The sequence below is a fragment of the Phaenicophaeus curvirostris genome, chromosome 2, assembly GCF_032191515.1.
Source record: "Phaenicophaeus curvirostris isolate KB17595 chromosome 2, BPBGC_Pcur_1.0, whole genome shotgun sequence".
Taxonomy (NCBI): domain Eukaryota; kingdom Metazoa; phylum Chordata; class Aves; order Cuculiformes; family Cuculidae; genus Phaenicophaeus; species Phaenicophaeus curvirostris.
In genome coordinates this window covers 21,015,865-21,033,867 of record NC_091393.1, presented here as the reverse complement: position 1 = coordinate 21,033,867, position 18,003 = coordinate 21,015,865, and the positions used below count along the sequence as shown (strand labels likewise).

The window sequence follows — 18,003 nt, the reverse complement described above, 5'->3', positions numbered from 1 at the left end:
TCATCTTTTTAACAGTATAGTTTAAATCCTGTTATGACATTTTGTTTTTACGATTAACTGTGAACTAATGTAAAAGTTATGCAAACATTTTAATCAATATTAGATTGAAATGAAACTAAAGAATATTCAGTGCTACCATACAGCCACGAGGAGATTTATGATCTTTGTTAAAAAAACACTGCTTACATCCTCAGGAGTTATAAGTCTTTCCAGTGAGCACTGGAAATTCATTTATTGTAACTTAGAAGTAGCAAATATCTGTAATTCACTCCAAAGCACAATTTACGCCCACAATCACTGCAGTGCATTTTTTATTTTTTTTTTGAGCTGGACAAGGACTGCTAACTGGCATATTAAAGAAGGTACACACATGTTGTAATTTGAGGTAAATCGGAGTCTGTTTTGTGACTAATTCAGTTGCTGTAAGTACCTTCATTTTTTTCCAAAAGCTAACTGCACGGTTTTGAGACAGTGTTCTTCTCTAAAAGCGATAACACAGGGCACTGCTATGCAAAAAGTCCCATGCTTATATTTAACCAAGGCCATCCTCAAGCTGGCAGAAGGGAGCCGCACCTGCGAGGAGGGGCAAATAGGGTAGGGGACCCTACACTGACCAACAGAGTATTCCATCCCATATACACCATACTCAGTATAAACTTGAGAGACCAAGAGGGTCTCGCCCTCTTCTGCGATGGCAAACATCTAGTGAGGACCTCATTTCATTTGTTTGGATGTTCCTGACCCCAGATCCATGTGTTCCTAAGTCCAGTCCAGCTCCCTCCTAGCCATGGACCCATTCCCTCCTCTCTGCTCTGCAGGATTTGTGGTGATGTAGAGTCATCGAGGGGTGGGGGGCACCATCACATATATTTATATATATTTTATTACTTTCTAGTTATTTTCATTGTTATCATTTCAGTAAGGTGTAGATTTAGTTTCCAACCTGTAAGCGTTTTTCCTCTCATTTACCTCTTCCTTTTCATGGGAGAGGGGAAAGGACTTTGAAAGCTCAACTGCACGGTTTTTAGCTGCTGAAATTTAGCTAAACCACGACAGCACAGATGCTCCAGGCTTCTCTGGAGCACAAGAAGATATCCCATTTAAAACAGATAAAAAGCATACAGATAGAATTGACTGCTGTGAAACAAGACTCCGTCAAGGTCTGCACACAGCCAATCCCTTTCACGATTATATTTAATAAAATTGCATTGTGGTAAAATACTTCATAGTGGTAAAAAAAAGATCTTCCTACCTTGAATGTATTCAGCTGCTGATTAATAGTCTCTGTTTCCATTCCAACAGGACCTTGTGACTCTTCATGTTCTTCGGCTCTCCCAAGAAGACTGGAAAATTCTTCTAGCTTACTGTAAAACTCCTCAACACGGCTAATAGTGCCCTCCACTTGATCTTCCCTGGCTTTTGCTCTGTCTAGTAGCTTGTTGCACTGTTTATTTAAAGCTTCCAAGTCTCTTTTTATACCAACAAGATCAGGAGAAGCTTCAGCTTCTGTGGCTAGCATAATTTTACAGTTTTTATTAGCATTTTCATTATTCATTATAAGGTCCTCCAGCTTTTTCAGGAAATGTTTTATGTCCTCTCTCTGTGAGTGCAGCACCTTGAGATCTCTCCCCACTGGAGCCATGCTATCAAGTTCATCATCAAACTCTGCAAACTGAGAGAACATCTCTCGGATGCTGTTTTGGAAATGGCCAATTCCCTGAAGTTTTGCCTCGAGGAACGAGCACCTATCTTCAACCTGCTGGTTCACTGCAGTGTATTCTCGCTCCAAAGACTCAGCTTGGAGCAAAAGGTCAGAAACACCTGCTGAATCAGAAGCTTCTACCACCAAGTCTTGGGCCAGTTTTTTTGCTAAATCAATATGAGGCTTTAAAGCCTGCAAGGCTTTCTGCTGGGCCTGCATCATTGTCAGGTGTTTGTTACTGAATGACTGAGGTCCAAGCGAGTCATGAGCTTCCAGATGTTCTCTGGCACTTTTAAGTTGTTTCTCGTTTTCCCTGGATGTCTCCTGAAACTCCTTTAGCCTCTGTGCCATATTTTCCAAGCTCTCTCTCTTCTTATGCAATTGTTCTGTGATCACATTCATTTTCTGATTCAGTATCTTAGTTTCTTCTTCAACAATTTCTTTATCTGTTTGAACTGCACTGAGCAAACTCTCAGCACTGTTATTTAATAGCTCTACCATCCCATGGTGTTTATCCAGGTCCTTCTGCCAGGCCTTCACTTGAACAATAGAATTCTCTATTTCAACAGGGTTTATGCCAACTTTTAATTCACACAGGTTGCTTTGGCATTTGTCTATCCATGGCTGCAAGTTTTCTACATGCTGCTTGTATTTGAGGGCTTTCTCCAGACAATCAGTTAATTTATCTTGCCTTTCTTTTACCTGCTTATTCATTTCCTCCCAGTTACTTCTGAGTGTGGCAATTTGGGATTGTAATGCTGCTTTGTCAGCGCCTTGAGTCTTCTGTAAGATGCTTTCTCCTTCTGCAACAATTCTTTCATAGGAACTAATCTGATCAGCCATGGCCTTCTTAAAATCTTTCTGCTCTTCAATTAGTGATTGCAAGACATCAAGTTTGGCTGATACAGGACGAGCCTGGTTCAGCTCTTCTTTCTTTTTGCCTAGCCAGCCCTGAAAGTCCTTAGACATTTGCTGGAACTGATGAGAAGTGGCATACGCTGACTGAAGCTGCTGAACATGGTTATCTACAAAAGAGAACACAGCACAGAGGTTCATTATCAGAATCTGCCAGTACTCAGTGAAGAAAAAATAATTAATATTGATTCTGTTATGAATGATCATTAATGTAAGGAAAGCTGGCCCCAAGTATGTGGTGTTTCACTGGAAGCCAAACAAGTCAACCAAGTTTCTTGCAAGGGACAGACTTGTGCCTGTACTATAGCAGAGCAGTAAAGGCATTTGGACATGAAACAAATGAGGCGAGCTTAGCCAATTTCTGTCTACACGAATCTCTCTCAAGCAGATTTTGGGGGTAAAAACCAGAAACAGTCAACTTTCATGGTATTATGAAGTGTAAGCACAGGGAATATTAAGTCATCTAGTCTAGCAGTGTCTAATTCACGGCCTGCAGACAAGATGTGTTCTTAGGCAGATGCTTTTCCAGAGGAAATTAAAAAGCTAAAACTGATGCTGTTAGGGAGAATAAAGTATGATATTGTTTGCAGTGTATTACTTGCTTACTCTGTTGTTACAATTACCACTGCATTTTACCAAGCCATTCACTGGTGTTTGCCCCAAAATCAAAATTTTGGCTTATGTTTTTGATCAATGAATAGCATCCTCTACTCTAATTCAGTGAAGATGGACCTGAAGGAAGACATGAGAAAAGTGCCCTGCTATTGCACTTCAAGTTTTCTTCCAAACTCTTCACTAGAGATCCCAAGTACTGTTTTTTACCGTTTCAAGGTAGGGGGACTCTCCTAAATTCTAATGTACAAATGCCTGGGGGTTGGGTTGGATAGACAGCTGGCATTAGGCTTAGCTCACTCAACATGTCTATAGAGACAAATAAGACTACATGATTTACTTTATGCCTTAGCTACTACTTTTCTTTAGATAAATACTAACCTGATTTCTGCTCAATATCCTTAAAAGATTTTAAGATGCCATCTAACTGTCTTGTAAGTTCTGCTTTCAAATAGTCTTCTCCAACCAGTGTTGACAGCTCTTCACAAAGAGCTTGAGCTGCATTTATATTCTTCCTTTCCTGTTCTATTTCCTCCTTCATTTCTCTAGCAATTTCCAGTTGTTGCTTCACAGCATCAGGTTGTGTACTCACAGCCAGGCTGCTGCTTAGTTTGCTATCCAAGGCACTTAGCTTATCAGACAGACTTCTGAGTAGACTTTGATACTCTGTGCTTTTCACAATGGCTTGGTCAATTCGGTCACATCTGCTCCTCAGCTGGCCCGTTAGCCTGTCCCATTGTTGTGCCACAGCTGCCAGTTGTTCTTTCACAATTTCATGGGAGTGGGAGGGTGTACGTTCCCCAGGTGTCTTCAAAATCCCTTCACCAGCCACAGTTAACTGCTCATATTGTGGCTTTCTGGTGTCAAACTCTTTGAGCAGAATCTGAGAAGAAAGAACATTTTAAAAAGCATTTATATAATGAAAAAACAAATGAAAGAATCCACAAAACTCCTGTAGAATTTGTTGTGGCTAAGCTTTCTCATTGAGTAATCAATCTCCAAGTTCAAAAGCCAGTGAAATAATTGCATCTTCTATACATAAACTATGTTGTCTCCAAGTGTTTACATGAAAGGACAGAAAAAGTGATGTTAATTTGCAGATCATCTAATAGAAATTCAATCAGCAGATACAAGTAAACAATGAATTCTGTTACTAGTACAGTAATATGAGTAAATGTACCAAGTAAAATAATCACTGTTTAGTTTCAAGCAGGGTCTTCTTTCCTAGACAGTTTTGATATTTGTCTTAAGATAGAACTTCAAAGAAGGTGTATTCTGACATAATATTGCAATGTATTATTATGACACAGGGAATATTTGGATAATCCACAAAACGACTGAATACGTACTGTGAGACCTTGAAAGTTTCTATCATGGGTACCCAGTTTGGGGTTTTTTTGACAGTAAGTCATAGTGCTTCCAGAAGAAGGGATAAATGTCATGGTTCTACTTTACAGAACATTCCAGCCCTTTCTTTTTAAGTCAATTAGGTTTAATTTTTAAGGACTGTTAAGTGATACATGATAGTCGTATGCCAGCTGTCTAGATTTCTGAAGCACTTACAAACCAATATTAAATAATTTCCACATAATATTAGAACATACTTCATGTTTTAAAAACTTCATTCTGATCAATATTGATAACCCAGCTTTAATAATATTTTTACAAAAAAATAATGTTTTTTCTCATTATAGTTTAAAACAACTATTTCTGGCAGTAAAAGAAATACCAGAAATCAAAATTTCTAGTTTCTGCAACTTGGTCTGATTTTTTCTCTTTTGCCTGCAGTTTGCTGTATTCCTGTGAGTGAACTAGTCCATTTTTTTCCTTATACATTTTCTTCTGTTTTTCACACTCTTGGCCCCATATCTATTCACAGTACTGCATTTCACTTGCCTTCATATTTTTATTAGCTACTGGCACAGTCAAGTGAATGAAATCTCAAAAAAGTTAGTTCTCAGCATAGACTGTATATGAGCACTGACTATAAAACACACACTGAAAATAATGACACTTCAAAGGTACATTTTCATTCAAATAGAGATACCACGGTATGGTTAAAACACAAAAATGTATTAGAGAATCAGCATCTCCTCAATATTTTTTCCTTTAGCTTCTGATCTCTCTTCACTCATGATAATTTTTTCTTGTAATTACTGTAGTAAGGTATGACTTAAGCTGATATTTGCTGATAAACAAATGTAATAGCTCATACTAAGTGTCTCATAGTCTATCTAAATGTAAAATAGTACTTTGCTAGTAGAAAACAAGCAGAAGAAATGTAAATCAACAATGCGTGCTGGCAGTACTCACCTGAACCTGTTGCTTTTGTGTATTCAGCATATTGGGATCAATTGACAGCGGCCCCAGCACACTGACCATTAGCTCCTTTTCTGCAAGCCAGTGCTTTAACTGAGCTTCTGCCGTCTGGAACTGGGTCAGGTAATTTGAAGACTCCTCCAGTTTTTGTTGCCTCTCAGATGTAACTTGATTGAGCTCTTTCCATTTGGAATCTAACAATGATAAAGTTAACATACTGCATGCATGTTCTAACAGATGGGTTGTCAGACAGCAGACTATACATGAAATATAAACAGAGCTCTCTACTAAGGCTTCTTGCTGATTAAGTCCAGATGCCTTATTGCAGTGACTCGGCAAATACATCTTTTCAGATCCACATACACTTGGATGAAGGTCTGCAGTTCAGCACAGCCACGTGTGGAATTTTTAGAGCAATGAATATACAACATGTAATAAAACTGGATTAGAATATTACTAAGTAAAATACCACAAAGTTTGGCCTTCAGTCTTGAATGATGTGAAAGCCAAAGGGCTCTATTCAGTTATAATTTAGATGCCTGATTTAGATAGACAAATCTTCCTGCTTATTCAGGAAAAACAAACACCCTTTCCAAAGGGTGAGCAGAAGCCCTAATTTAGGCTTTTACTCTGAAGAGCCCTCTGAAGGAGCACACCTGTTTTAAACGTCTGCAGTAGGAGCCTGTGGAGATTAACTGCCTCATTGAAACATTTAATACAGGTACCTAATGACAGCCAATGACAATAATTCTGCACAGCGGTATTTAAAAATTGCTGTGTGAGCTTAGGTTTGCACCTAGGCCAGTCTATGGTCTCTTCCACTTGTGCCAAGTGGCTTCCAGAGCAGCCATCAAGTCTTACAGTCTTGTAACTTCCCCTTTCTTCTGTGATACTGTCAGTGCTTGCTCAGTCAGCCTTGTTATTTAGTTAACTCTCCTTGTCCCTAAATTTAATCTGTGTTTTTTCAGTTTCTTTTGCCACTTTACTGTCTTTGACATCTGCTCATTCTGTATTAATTGCCTTTCAAGACTACTCAGGTTCTCTTGGAGAGCTTACCTGCTACTTAAACTTTTCAGAGTTTCACTTACTAAGAGGACACTGGAAGGATTCTCAGCTTTAAAATTATTATTAGTGTAGCTAAAGAAATGCCTCCCAGCACGAAACGAGATAACCTGTGATTTAAAATACAATAAACCTAAGAAGAATTTTCAAAAGCTCATGAATATTATGCACTGCAGTATCTCAAAATCTATTGTCCAAACATGGTCATTTCCATTATTATTTTTTTTTTCAGAATTTATGAAATCAGTTTTAGAAAATGTCAAGAAGCCACCAAAACCACAAAATTACAAAATTACAAAAGCCACTAGTCCATGGAGGGGGGAAAGCATTCAGAAAAGCATTACCAACAAGTGAAAATGTTGTTTACATGAAATCAGAATTAACATAATTTGTTATATTTTATAAGAAAACCAAAATATGTATCTAGAGCAATAACTGACCAGTGGAGTTATAGCCATGCACTATTTGAAAAAGATAAAGCCCCCTCAAACAGGGAGACAAGCTGCAGCCTCTCTTCATTGCACTGATATAAAATCAATGCCCATGGGTATCAGTGGAATTACTCCAGATCCCCACTTTTGTAAAGAGCTCTTTACACAGAAATTAAGGGGTAGAAGAGAGCAAGATATTAAGAATACTGGTGATTACAAATACATTAAAAAACTCGTAATGAAACAACTTCCAAATCAGTCTGAGTTTTACAGAAGTACCTATTTTATCCAACGTTTGTCTCCACTTCGGTGCCTCAGGAGAGTCAGGGTTCTTCTCCAACAGTTCTGTCACTTTGTCCTTTAGCTCCTGCACTTTGTTTGCACTTTGCTTTAATTCAGTTTCAAAAAGCTGCAAATTCAAGTTATTAAATAAATAAAGAAGAGACTAAAGAAGAACAGTAAAGTGTAAAGTTTGAAGTCTGTAACACAGATGCAAAGCACAAAGACAAACAATAAATATCTAGCACATACTACTTTTCAGCTATGAATCTCAAGACACTTCCTGATGGCATATGTTGCTGGTCCGTATTTTCGGAAAAGATAACCTGACAGATTTAAACTACATCCGTAATAACAATGATTGTTTAATTTGAACAAGTGACAGATCCAAAAGAATTCCTGCCCATGGCAGGGTGTTGGAACTAGATGATCTTTAAGGCCCTTTCCAACCCAAACTATTCTATGATTCTATGAATTCGGAAAAATAAGATCGACTAGGTCCCATCATATCCACATAGACTTGGAATCTGTTCTTGCACAGAAGACAAACTGACCAATGCACAGTACAGTTCACAGCAGAAGTAACCCAGCTAGAATCAACGTCAGTGGAAGTCCTGCTATCACAGACAGATTTCTTGTAGGTCATCTACAACTATAGTATAAAAAGCACCATAGCTTAGAGCGTTGACCTAGCAGAAGACTTGAGATGACCTAGCAATCCCTAATTCATGCTGTTATACAGGCAGAAGTGAACGGTCCTTTTGCCTGGTAAAGTGCTCTCATATGAATATTTTTAAGCCACAAAGCTTGCCGCATGAGCACCATTTTAATTATCCAAACACCACTAAAATAAACACAGAACAAACCTGCATTTGAGAACTTTTACTAAAAGGTCCAACTGCACCAGAAGGATGACACTTGTCTGATCACTCACTCACTTTTCCAGCTATCTGTGTGTACTCTACTATTACTACACCGAAAGTAAGATGGTCATGTTGGTGTTGTACAGTCTCTGTTAAAAAAGGAAGCAGCTAGATTTCTTCCACATTTAGTCCTAGTTTCAGGATAAGTGAATGTTATCGAAGTCCGAGGAAAGTTAGCAGCCGTTCAGGTTAATTTTTTTAAAGCCAAATATAAAAGAAGTACCTCAGTTGAAACAAATCCTGTCCTTGTTTATCCACAGTCATAGGCACGGAAAGAATTTTCCCTACCCATTACATTTCCCTTTATTAATTAACCTTTACATGTGTAAACATTGCCCTTCATTGCCAGGGAAGCATTCATCTCCCATGCTGAAATAGGACAGCCACTTACTCTGCTGATTCAGGGGTTTTCTCATACCAATTTAAAAGAGGAGAGGAGACTGCTGGGCAACTCTAACAAGCATGACATGGCTTCTGAAGAGAAACACTGCCTTGCGATAAGCATAAGCCGCTGCAGCTGCAAGGACCAGGAGGTCTGCGGAGTGCCAGTGAACCAGCAGCTGCAGGAACAGCTTTTGGATAGATACAGCCCTTCCGATCTTACAAGCAAGCCAGCATTTATCTCTAAACCACTAAGGAGATCAAAAAAAAGTTTATTGCATAATCAGTATAGCCTCACCTATTTAAATGGGCCATGAAAGTTATTATTTTCTGACCTGTGCAACTCCTCCTCTTTGACAGAGTGATCCTTTTACTCCACTGACACAGTTTGCTAGATTTGCTCTAAGCCTGACTGGCATGCCCACATTTAAATACTCTCTGCAACATTAAGCTAGGCTGAGATATTGGTTGTTCAAATAGATTTTCCTCAATAACTGCAAAAAAGGGTATTTTTTTTTTGAAGGCGCAAAATACCTTATGTTGCTCAACTTGAGCTTTAACTGCTTCACTGTCAGTTGGAGCAGCTTCCCAATCTGATGCAGTTTTGTCCATTTTTTGCAACCACTGCATCATTGAGGTGGACTCTTCTTGAATATTCTGCATTTTTGAAAGTGTGCTTTCTAGTTCTGAAATCTTCTCCTTCAATAAAACTCCCAAGTCTTCGTAACTGTGATTCACATCAGACATGGCTTGTTGAACAGTTGTCAGTTCTGTAACAGGAGAGATGCACAAACACTGTGTCAGAGGTTACAAGCCCTTTTAACAATACTTAGAATTCAAGAACTCCTAAACAGTACTCTGAATTACAGTAGCTAATAGTCCCCAAATCAGAAGTTGTGAAACATGTAAAAGTTATTTCCCACTCACTCTAAATGTGGTAACCCTACATCTGATCTACCTAAATTCCTATTTGCAAGGTCTTGTCTTTTCACAGAAATTGTTATTTTAATACATACAGGCAGACAAATACCACAAATAATTTAAAAAAACTTTCTACCCATTATTATTTTAATATTTCAAGCAACAATTCCATGACACACTGGACTACAGTTCAGTTACTTATATATACACCTAACATTACTGCAGTAATATTTTGCTCACATTCATGTACCATTCTAAACATTAGTGAGGGACCACAGCAGGCAGACTGTACTAAAGATATTGTAGTTTAGGAGCACAGATACCTCAGATTCAGGACACAGTGTTTGACTATCTGTAAGTGTTTGATAGGAATGGTTGGACTCGATGATCCGGTGGGTCTTTTGCAACCTGGTGATTCTATGATTCTATGATAAACCCATAAACAGTGTCTATCTAAGTTCCCTTGTTTCTATAAAAGTGTTGGTCACATACGGTGATACAAATCTAAGTAAAAGGAGTGTCTGGGTACATTTATGTTTGTGTATGTGCATGTTGTGAACAGTGGTGGGTCTTAAAAAGTTTAAAACCACGTATATACACACCAGACTTTTCTCAAAAGTCATGTGTTACTCTACAGCAGCTATCCATGTATACATTTACAGGAGTTCAGACTGATTTAGAAAACACAGCTAGATTTGATCTGCCTTCGAAGAAAATACTGAAGATAGGTATTGTTACAATCAATTTTAGCATTATATCCCAGTCAATGTAGTGTCTTTACATGATGGCAATGTGAAATCTCAGTCTAGTAGTGACTGCTACAGGCAGATGAACACTCGCAGCCCAAAAGGCCGACCATCCCCTGGGCTGCACCGAAAGCAGCGAGGCCAGCAGGGTCAGGGAGGTGATTCTGCCCTCTAATCTGTTCTCATGAGACCCCACCTGGAGTCCTCTGTCCAGCTCTGGAATCCCCAACATAAGAAGGATATGGAGCTGTTGGAACGGGCCCAGAGGAGGCCATGAAGATGATCCGAGGGCTGGAGCACCTCTGCTATGAGGACCGGCAGAGAGAGTTGAGGTTGTTCAGCCTGGAGAAGAGGAGGCTCCAGAGAGACCTTAGAGTAGCTTCCAGTACCTGAAGGGGCTACAGGAAAGCTGGGCAGGGGCTTTTTACAAGGGCATAGAGTGACAGGATAAGGGGGAATGGCTTTAAGTTGGAAGAGGGAAGATTTAGATCAGATGTTAGGAAGAAACTTTCTATGATTCTATGAAATTCTTCACAACAACGGTGGTGAGACCCTGGCACAGGCTGCCCAAAGAAGTTGTGGATGCCCCCACCTTGAAGTGTTCAAGGCCAGGTCGGATGAGGCTTTGAGCAGCCTGGTCTGGTGGAAGGTGTCCCTGCTCATGGCAGGGGGGTTGGAACTAGACGATCTTTAAGGTTCCTTCCAAGCCAAACCTAAACTATGAGTCTATGATTTGTAAACTACATTTAAAATATATTTACATGTTCAACAGTAATTGGTACGTACATTTCTTTATCACATCCTGAATTTTTTACAGACCTTTATTTTTCAGGAAGTCCTGAGTTCCTGGAGCTCCTCCTTCACCATTTAACATCGTGCCACCTGTCGATTGAAAGACACAAACTCCCATGGTTACCTAGGCCTTTTTCCACCAGAACCCTAGCATCGCATTTCCTCTTTAGATCATGATACATGGCTCTCATGGTAACACTAAAGAAAAATCTGAATACTAACCTTGTAACACCAAATATTTTACTTAAACTGCTTTGTATATTTTAGGGTTGTTCTATGTTTTGAGCTGCTCCACCCAGCTGTTACCACAAACAGCATCACACAGGCACAGCACATGCACAGTGGGTGGGTGTACACACAGATCTACATATAAGTATGCACATATGCATGATGTATTAGCAGCCCTATCACTCGCAGCGCTATGCTAAATAAATGTCTATAGACAAAGCTCTCACAGTTTAAGTAAGGAGAGCACTAAGCATTAAACAGCACAGAAGCCCGAAGTAATCACTGCAGACACCACAACCAAAGGCGTTGCTTATACAGGACACTTCAACCTGCCAGGGAAGTAGTTGAGTCACATTCCTGCAAGAATTTAAAAGATGTGTAGATGTGGTGCTTAGGGACACAGTTAGTAGTGGAGTTGGCGGCGCTAGGTCAGACTTGATGATCTTAAAGGTTTTTTCCATTCTAAAAGATTCTATATTTTAGCACCACTGTACTTCTGCACAAAAAGCTCCTGATACTAACCAGACAAATCCTCCCTTTGTTTTATCACGTGCAAGACTTGAGCACATGCTCCATCACAGGGATTGCACTGCAGAGTCCTTGCTGTTACACCTGAAGTCCCTACTGTCACTCGCACGCAGCACCTCACCCAGGCAGCCCTGCTAATTGAACGTAGTTTCAAAGCCTCTGGAACCAGAGCTACGTGGGCTTTTTAAAACACTATCAGACCACAGAGCTGGGGCACGTAGTCAAGCTACAAAGAACTGCAAGACTATCAGCTTCTCGCTTTCCTGCGCATACATATTCCCAGATGAGCAATTAACAGAGAAAGATTAACGGTTGCCTTGGAAAAGGCTATGCGACCACCTCATGGTACCAGCTGGACAGTGAGCACCACATGAGCGGCAGCTGGAGGATGGCAGGAGAAAACAAACCAGACAAGAGAAGTCAAGGGCCCCAGCCACAGCCTTGTAAATCTTCATGCTCTATTAGCTGGACCCCAGTATTTATAACTGTGATTAAGTGATACACAGTACAGCGCTTGTCTAAGAGGGCGAATAATCTAGTCTGGAGGGTTACAGCTGCTCTTATATGCTATTTATTTAATTATTTTTCTATCCGGATGCATAGGAGTAGAGAAAGGGGCAGAGGAGGAGACTAAATATCCCATACAAACTTGCAAAATGTTCTTTGAAAGATTTTTTTATTTAAAAATCAAACAGGAACGAAACCAGAGGCAGCTATGAAGAGACATGAGAAAGAAAGTGTTCTACTCTTATCAAATAGGTATCCTCTGCAGTCCCCATCCTCCTAGTGCTTTGCAGATGACCAGTGAAGGCCAACACACTTGAACTGATTTCCAGACCAAGTCAGTTCAAGAACCAACTGAAAATGTGCTTAAGGCCATTTAAACACCGTAGGTACCACATGCCTTGAACTATGCCTTGAATAATACTTAGCAGAATTACCAGTTCCTGTAAAACAATTTAACATTTCATCACTAGAGCACAGAAAATCATGGAAATAGATTTGCTGTCTTTAAAATCAGGTTACCGGTAAAAAAGATTTAGCTAAAGCTCCAAATTGGAAACACATTTTGACCCAGAAAAGTCATGCTGCAATATAGTCAATTCCCTTCCATGCTGTTGTTTCAATTAAATATTGACTAGCATTACCTATGCTGCAGTACTGGGATGAGAAGGTTGGTCTAGGCTCACTTTAAACATAAAACGTGTCCTCATCACCCTTCTAGCAAAAAACTCCATGACTTGGCAAACCTTTATGTGTTTGGCATCAGAGAGAATAGCCTCGTGGCCATGGAATTGGTCTCTCTCTGGCAGCAAAGGTGTGTGGGTACACCAGTGTTTGCAAAAGCAGGGTTTGTATTTGTCCTAGCAGACTTGGCCAATACGTGAAGCACTGAACACCAATCAGAATAAGTCAGTTTCTCACTATCAGAACATTTCTGGGATGAGGTGAAAGGAACTGTGACACTGTTCATTTTGTTCATTATCTGGGAACTGCATACCGAAGTAGCAGCTTTAGGACCTGTTAATCATTTACATCAAAGTGCTTTTATGCCATTTTGACAGTGTAAAGCAATCAGAATGTGTGCTAAATTACTAAAGCACTTAGACAGTTTAAATGACAGTTGCAGCAAACATCGGTCAGCAGAGACATGCCTAACTAACTTCTCAAAAGCTATAATAGTCAGAAAGTTAATCCAAGGGTGAAACATCTTAATTTGTGCCTTAAAGGTTTTGGAATGTTAGGCTCACCTGATCATACAAACACATACCTGATTTTGCAACTGCCCTCAGTTTAGCAGGAGAAGTCACAGCAGTAATTAGATTACACAGCAACGTTCCTCTGCTATTCATTTTCTGCAGCTCAGGTGCTTTTAATGTCCACTCATCTTTTAAATTCTGGTTAAGAAAAATAGTCATTTGTTCATTACAAAACCGATTTTAGACTTAGAAGATTTTGTATTGAGAAAAGAACAGCCTTGTTATTCAGGAATCCCCTGCAGTATATTCAAATATGCAATGAAAATGGGAAAGTACATGTAGACTGCAAGCTCCCTAGTCACAATTACTGTGACTGTTTATCCCTGAAGTCTGTACTTTCATGTTCCTAATACATGCCCTATTTCCTTCAGCTATATTTCACTTCTCATCTACAGTGTCTTACCAATGTATCTTCCAAAGGTTTCTTTAACTCCTCTGTATTCAGAGAGGGTTGTGCTGCTGGAATTCGTTCTGTTGTCTCTTTTATCCATTTCTTCAATGATTCTACAAGGAGCTCAAAATTATCCATTTCTTGCTGACAAGATGATACATCCTCTTCTCTAGATAATTGATGACAACAAATGAAATTAAGTACAGGACATCAGTATTGTTTCTGATAATTAAATCAATAGATATTATCAATCTGATATTGCTATTCCTAAATTCAGTTACACAAACTAATCTTACAGAGCAGAATAGGGAAAGTCTAGTCTTCCTGTACAGGTCACTTAAATGGAAGCTCTAATAATTTCTCCAGTCTTCCTTTGCACACTGATTCCAAACAGTACCCTAAAGCAATTTCCACAAGAAGCACTTTGTATTCCATCAGAGAAGGGGAGAAACAGGGTTTTCTTAGAAACAACAGGACTCCTGCGAGCATCACAAAATTTAACAAAGTTACTTGTCTTTACAGTCAATATTAGAGCTCTTGAACCAGACAGACTAACTACAGAGGCATTTCCAGAGAGAATCTCCCTTTCTTTTCAATAAAAAACCCAAACCCTCTACTCAGTGGTTAACTGCTATCTCTTGAGAGTGTATGCAAGAGGACAGCAGTCATCATGGCACTTACACTTTGTTATTAGCCAAGGTGAAAACATTTTAATTACTTGACTTACTTTTCCTTTACTGTCTCCTCTACTTCTCTGAATTTCTTTGACAAGGCATTTACTTTTTCTAATACCAATGCTTTATCTCCAGGAAGAGCATGCACTGAAAGTTCTTCAAGAAGCTTCTGCAAAACTTCCAGATCCTTCTTATGTTGTGTCAATTCTACGCTAGCTTCCTGCAAAACAGGATTACATTCTTCATATCAGACTTTACAATCACTTGTTCAAAATTAAATTCTCGATTTTATCTAACCAATCAAAGTTGGCAAACAAGCATGCTTCATTTTATTGTTCGATCACTTAGATGAGTTAGACAATACGTACAAATGGAATAGTACAGTACCTGCATATACTGAGACACTTCACTAACATCCTTTCTTGGTGCCTCTGTCTCACTTAGCGCCTGGTTTTTCTCATCTAGAAATGACTGAAGTTTTTCTGACAGACTTTCAAATAACTCCACTTTAGTCTTCAATTCCTCCATTTTCATAAGCTTCTCTCTATGCTTGTTACTTGCTTCAGAAAACCTTCCTGCAAGTTCACTCATTTTAGCTCGCAGTGTGGATGCAGTGGATGGATCTGCTGTTTCTGTGAACTTCTTCACTTTTTCATTCATAGTGTTTATACTGCTCTGGCGACCAGCAATATCTTGCTCCAGCATCTGAAACAAGCAAGAACCACTCTGTACACTGTATAGCTTATAACTAAATTTTAAGAAACTTGGTCCACTATATCAAGCAACAGATCAGTACAGCGAGACCATCAGCACAGATCTCTCTCAGCTACAAAAATCCTTATGTGCAGTTTCATTTCATATAACATCCCACTTTATTAAGTATTTTGAATCCATAAAAGATGTCAAGCTAAGATTTTATATTCCTCGTTGAAATCTGAATTATCAAACAAATGTTTCTTCAGAGAATGCTACTTACTATGCTTTTACTAATAATATCCTGAATAGCAGTAGAATTCAAAGGCACTTGATCCTGTTCTTCAAGGCTCTTTTCAACACCTTCCATCCAATCCAGCATTTCATCCAAACCATCCTGCACACTTAGCGATCGTGTCAGAGTTACTTGGAGCTTCTCATTCCTCTCGTTCACAGACTTGGATAAATTGTCATACCTCTCCACAATATCATCTGATAAAGAGAAAACAGATTTCATTTTTTTCCCATTATATAGACTAAGCTTTTAACTGATCTACCAGCTCTGACCACGTAAGCGTGAGTCAAAAATTGCCTACATCAGAAGGATGCAAAAATCATTAAAAACACACAAAATATTCAAATGGAGACAAGAAGCCCATAGGAGAAATGAAATGATGGAGTAGCTTACAGCTGTGCTCCCCAGCTTTCAGAAGCTGGCTCCCACACAGCTCTAGCTTATGACAGCTGCTAACTGTTCCCAAGAAATAAAATAGCAGAGTATTAAGACAGCTTTTTTACAATTATGTCTCTTATGTTACTATTAGAGCTGAAAGGTTCTTCCAGATGGTTCTTCATTAGACCTTCAGGACTTCCAGGATAAGTTACAAGTTCCATCTATCTCCCATAGAGTTTCATCACTGACTCCAAAGAGACAAGCCAGCAGTTGCCTTCTTTTGTTGCTCTGCAAGCTACTTATGGGATTCCAGTAAGTATGGGATCTCTGCGTGATACACAGAGAGTCTTCAAACTTCAGGTAGTGGTGAATGTCAGGTTATGCTACTTCTCACAACAGATAGCAAGGACTATCGGGTGTAGCTGGTAAGGCTTTGTCAGTGACAAAGTTTCTGGCATCCATGAGAAAAGGCCAGGGGCTGCCCTGTGGAACACACAGCTAGTCCCAGCTATCTCCACTGACCCACCACAGGGCACAGCTGAGCTCCTGAGCCAAGCTGGTGGTGCCTCTGGGAAAATGTATTTTAGAAATGGGAAGATTACGCCTGAAAGTGATAAGTGAGGGGTGGGAGAAAGTGTGAAAAACAGCACTGCAGACATCAAGGTCAGACAAGAAAGAGGAGGAAGAAGTGCTCCAGGCACTGGGGAAGAGATTCCTCTCAAGCCTGTGGTTGACCACGATGGAGCAGATAAGCACATGGCAGCACATGGAGGACCCCACGCTGGAAAAGGTGGGTATTTCCTGAAGAAACTACAGCCCATAAAGAACCCAAATGGGAGCACAATTATCCTGAAAGATTTCAGCCTGCAGAGAGGATGTATGCTGGAGCAGGGGAAAAGGGTGAGGAGGAAGCAGCAGCAGAGAGGTACTGTTAAAACTGACCACAGCCACCCATTCCCCATCCATCCTGCACTGTTTGTTGGGGAAGAGATGGCAAGTAGTTGGGAAGGGAAGAGTCATGGTAAGATGCAAAAAAAAAGAGTGGTGCAGGAAGAAGGTGTTGCTTTGTCTTTGTTTCTCACCATCGAAAACTATTTTATTTGGCATCAAATGAAATTTAGTTTTCCCCAAGTAAAGTCTGTCTTGCCCATGACTGTCAGTGGTACGTGATCTCCTTATCATGAACCATAGGCTTTTCCACCTTATCTTCTACCCCAATCCTGCTGGGCAAGGGGAGTGAAAGATCAGTTGGGCAGGCATCTGGCAGCCAACCAAGGTCAACCCACCACAGATAGTTTCTTGACATCAGAAGGAAATAACTTCTGGCTAAGTAAACTCCAAATAATTGCTTGGAAAGACACCTAGACTCGTGTTCCTTGAACCTGAGCATGCTCTTTCCCTCTGGAGAATTTATGATCCTTAGCAAATCGCTAACTCTGTTTGACATGCTTATCTGTAACCTGGCCATTAAACATAATCCCTGTTTCTGAAAATAGAAAGTCAAAAATAAAATGACAGATTTAAAGTGAAAAGCATGTGGATCAAGTGTAGGAGACAGACCAGCAATGAAGTTACTGTGTTGGAGTAGCTCATGACTCAACAAAACATGGACTTAAACATGTGACACAAGAGTGTGCAAACTCTTTATTTTGTCTCTTCAGTACCTGCATGCAGACACAAGTGATTAAAAGAGGTATTAAGAAAAGTAAACATCTTACCCAGTGTTTTCTGAATCTCATCTTTGTCTGGTGCCAACTCCCCCCTTGTATCCAGTAACACTTCAGCAGCTTTCTTCAGTTTTTCTACAGCAATTTGGTGGTTAGACAGTTGCCCCTGAAGAATCTGTAAAATTCCACAATTATCAGTTATGCTTTTCAGTACAGCTAATAGTTAAACACGCAAGGCTTGAGACATGCCATACAACCTAAACTTAGCACTGGGAATAAACTAACTCAGTTTGTGACCTCTCCTTA

General features: G+C 39.7%; 1 protein-coding gene across 13 annotated transcripts in view; it reads right to left on the bottom strand.

The window, feature by feature from the left end:
* DST (dystonin) overlaps nucleotides 1-18,003 on the bottom strand; it is a 140,964-nt gene that overhangs the window by 77,036 nt on the left and 45,925 nt on the right. For all 13 annotated transcript variants that reach the window (XM_069851456.1, XM_069851455.1, XM_069851454.1 and 10 more), the window contains 12 exons: nucleotides 17,749-17,872; nucleotides 15,641-15,849; nucleotides 15,052-15,369; nucleotides 14,718-14,884; nucleotides 14,003-14,159; nucleotides 13,611-13,737; nucleotides 11,111-11,173; nucleotides 9,159-9,394; nucleotides 7,321-7,450; nucleotides 5,543-5,742; nucleotides 3,611-4,112; nucleotides 1,253-2,727 (listed from right to left, as the gene is read on the bottom strand). In XM_069851456.1, the coding sequence (XP_069707557.1) occupies nucleotides 1,253-2,727; nucleotides 3,611-4,112; nucleotides 5,543-5,742; nucleotides 7,321-7,450; nucleotides 9,159-9,394; nucleotides 11,111-11,173; nucleotides 13,611-13,737; nucleotides 14,003-14,159; nucleotides 14,718-14,884; nucleotides 15,052-15,369; nucleotides 15,641-15,849; nucleotides 17,749-17,872 (3,708 nt within the window). The remainder of the gene's footprint in view (nucleotides 1-1,252; nucleotides 2,728-3,610; nucleotides 4,113-5,542; nucleotides 5,743-7,320; nucleotides 7,451-9,158; nucleotides 9,395-11,110; nucleotides 11,174-13,610; nucleotides 13,738-14,002; nucleotides 14,160-14,717; nucleotides 14,885-15,051; nucleotides 15,370-15,640; nucleotides 15,850-17,748; nucleotides 17,873-18,003) is intronic.